Below are 1,695 nucleotides of genomic sequence, written 5' to 3'. Positions count from 1 at the left end.
AGGGGGTTGTGTGTGGGGGGCTGTGCTGGGGTAGCATCACCCCCACGGGGGCCTCGCACCAACCTCCTCTGGGTGCTGGGATGGTGGCACCCAGCCGGCGGGGGGGGGCTCCTGGGTGGGAGCTGGGAATGGGGCCCCAGGGGCAGCCCTGGCAGCGTAAGGACACAGCGGGTCCCGCTGGGAAGCCCCGAGGCGCAGGCCTGGAGGGGCCTCCCGGAGGAATGTCAGCTGACGGCTAAAGCCGGAGCCCTTGGCAGGGCAGCAGGGCCCCAGAAAAGCCCTTCCTGCCAGGGGCCGGGGGGCCAGGGCAGCCCCTGCCTGGGGGGCTTGGTGGCCCCTGAGCTGGCGAGGGTGGCTGCGTACCCCAGGGCTGGGCATGGGCACCCCGCAGTCACCCCATCCCCGGGGGGGGGGCTCAGGGAGAGGGAAAAGCCCCAGGAAAACTCGGGGCGCCCCGGGGGACCCGGTGCCCTGCCAGCCCCGGGGGAGGTTTCCAGGCAGGAGCTGCTATTTTGGGAGGGTGAAGCAAGAGGGTGAAGGATGCAGACGAAAGTTCAACGCGCCTCCGGCAGGTCCTCCCCCAGCCCGACCCGGGATAAAAACAATCCGGGGAGAAAGGGAGGCAGAGCCGGAGCCGGCAGCACCCCTGGCACCGGGACCGGCACCCGCCGGAGCCCCCGGGGAGGTGACAGCCTGTCTGGGACGGGTGCTGCGCCCGCCATCCCTCCGGGATCCTCCTGCCCTTCTTCTCCTAAAGAGCGTCTGGCTTCAGGACGGCGTTTGGGGGAGGACGGCGCCTCTCTGCCGGGGCACGTGCACACGCGTGTGCCCTCGCACGGGCACCGGAGCAGCGTGGAAGGCAGGGACTCTGCAGAAGCCTCTTGTGCCTCAGTTTCCCTGGGGGTTGACTCACAGGGTCCGGGAGCAGCCCCTCGCTCTCCGGTGGAGGCTCAGCCTCCAGTAACCGGTGCCGGTTGCTCTGCCGCCCCCGCACCGGTGCTGACCCGGGCCCAGGCTTCCTGCTGGCTGCTTCCTTCCTCCGCACGGGTTTCCCAGCTGCTGACTCAGCACCAGCCCCCCATAACCCCCGCACCCGCCGTGGGGCCGCCGTGGGGTGTCTGCCCCAGCAAGGCTGCCCCGTAGCCACACGGCTTTCGCCCTCGCATCTCCCCCGTGGTGGGCGATTTCCTTCCCCCTTCCTGCAGGGACCCTCTGGGCTTTCCAGCCCTTGCTGGGGTTTCTGTAGGTCCTACCCAAACACCCCGCTGGCTGCAGGGTAGGTTGGGTGTGATGCCACCATGTGCTGGCTGCCTCAAAGGGACCCATGCCGGGCTGCGAGGGATGGGTTGCCCTCAGTCCCCTCCTATGTGCCAGGGCAGGTGGTCCCTGGCACAGACCCCTCACCCGGGCACAGCCTGGTCCCGGTTTCTCCGGTGCCCCCACGGTGGGACCGAGCACCCTCTGGCACAGAAGCCACGGTGAGGGGCTGCGATGGAGCTCAGCACAGCACCGGGACCAGGCATCCCTGATGCCTCGCTCCGAAATCACCCGCACGCATTTTTTCCAGGCTTACCTTTCCTGGGGAGCCGCGGGGCAGGGTGGCTGGCATGGCTGGCATGGCTGGCACGGTGGCAACAGTGGCACCGAGCCCACCGAGCCCCGGCTCCGCGGCGGCTCAGCCCTTGGGCAAGCGAG

General features: G+C 69.6%; 1 protein-coding gene across 1 annotated transcript in view; it reads right to left on the bottom strand.

The window, feature by feature from the left end:
* GPRC5C (G protein-coupled receptor, class C, group 5, member C) overlaps positions 1-1,695 on the bottom strand; it is an 8,855-nt gene extending 7,160 nt beyond the window's left edge. Inside the window, exon 1 of the mRNA XM_014956595.1 lies at positions 1,574-1,695. Within this exon, the coding sequence (XP_014812081.1) occupies positions 1,574-1,618 (45 nt within the window). The 5' untranslated portion in view covers positions 1,619-1,695. The remainder of the gene's footprint in view (positions 1-1,573) is intronic.

This window comes from Calidris pugnax, unplaced genomic scaffold, assembly GCF_001431845.1.
Source record: "Calidris pugnax isolate Ruff unplaced genomic scaffold, ASM143184v1 scaffold312, whole genome shotgun sequence".
Taxonomy (NCBI): domain Eukaryota; kingdom Metazoa; phylum Chordata; class Aves; order Charadriiformes; family Scolopacidae; genus Calidris; species Calidris pugnax.
Note: the sequence above shows the minus strand (reverse complement) of the source record. Positions and strands in the feature narration are given on the sequence as shown.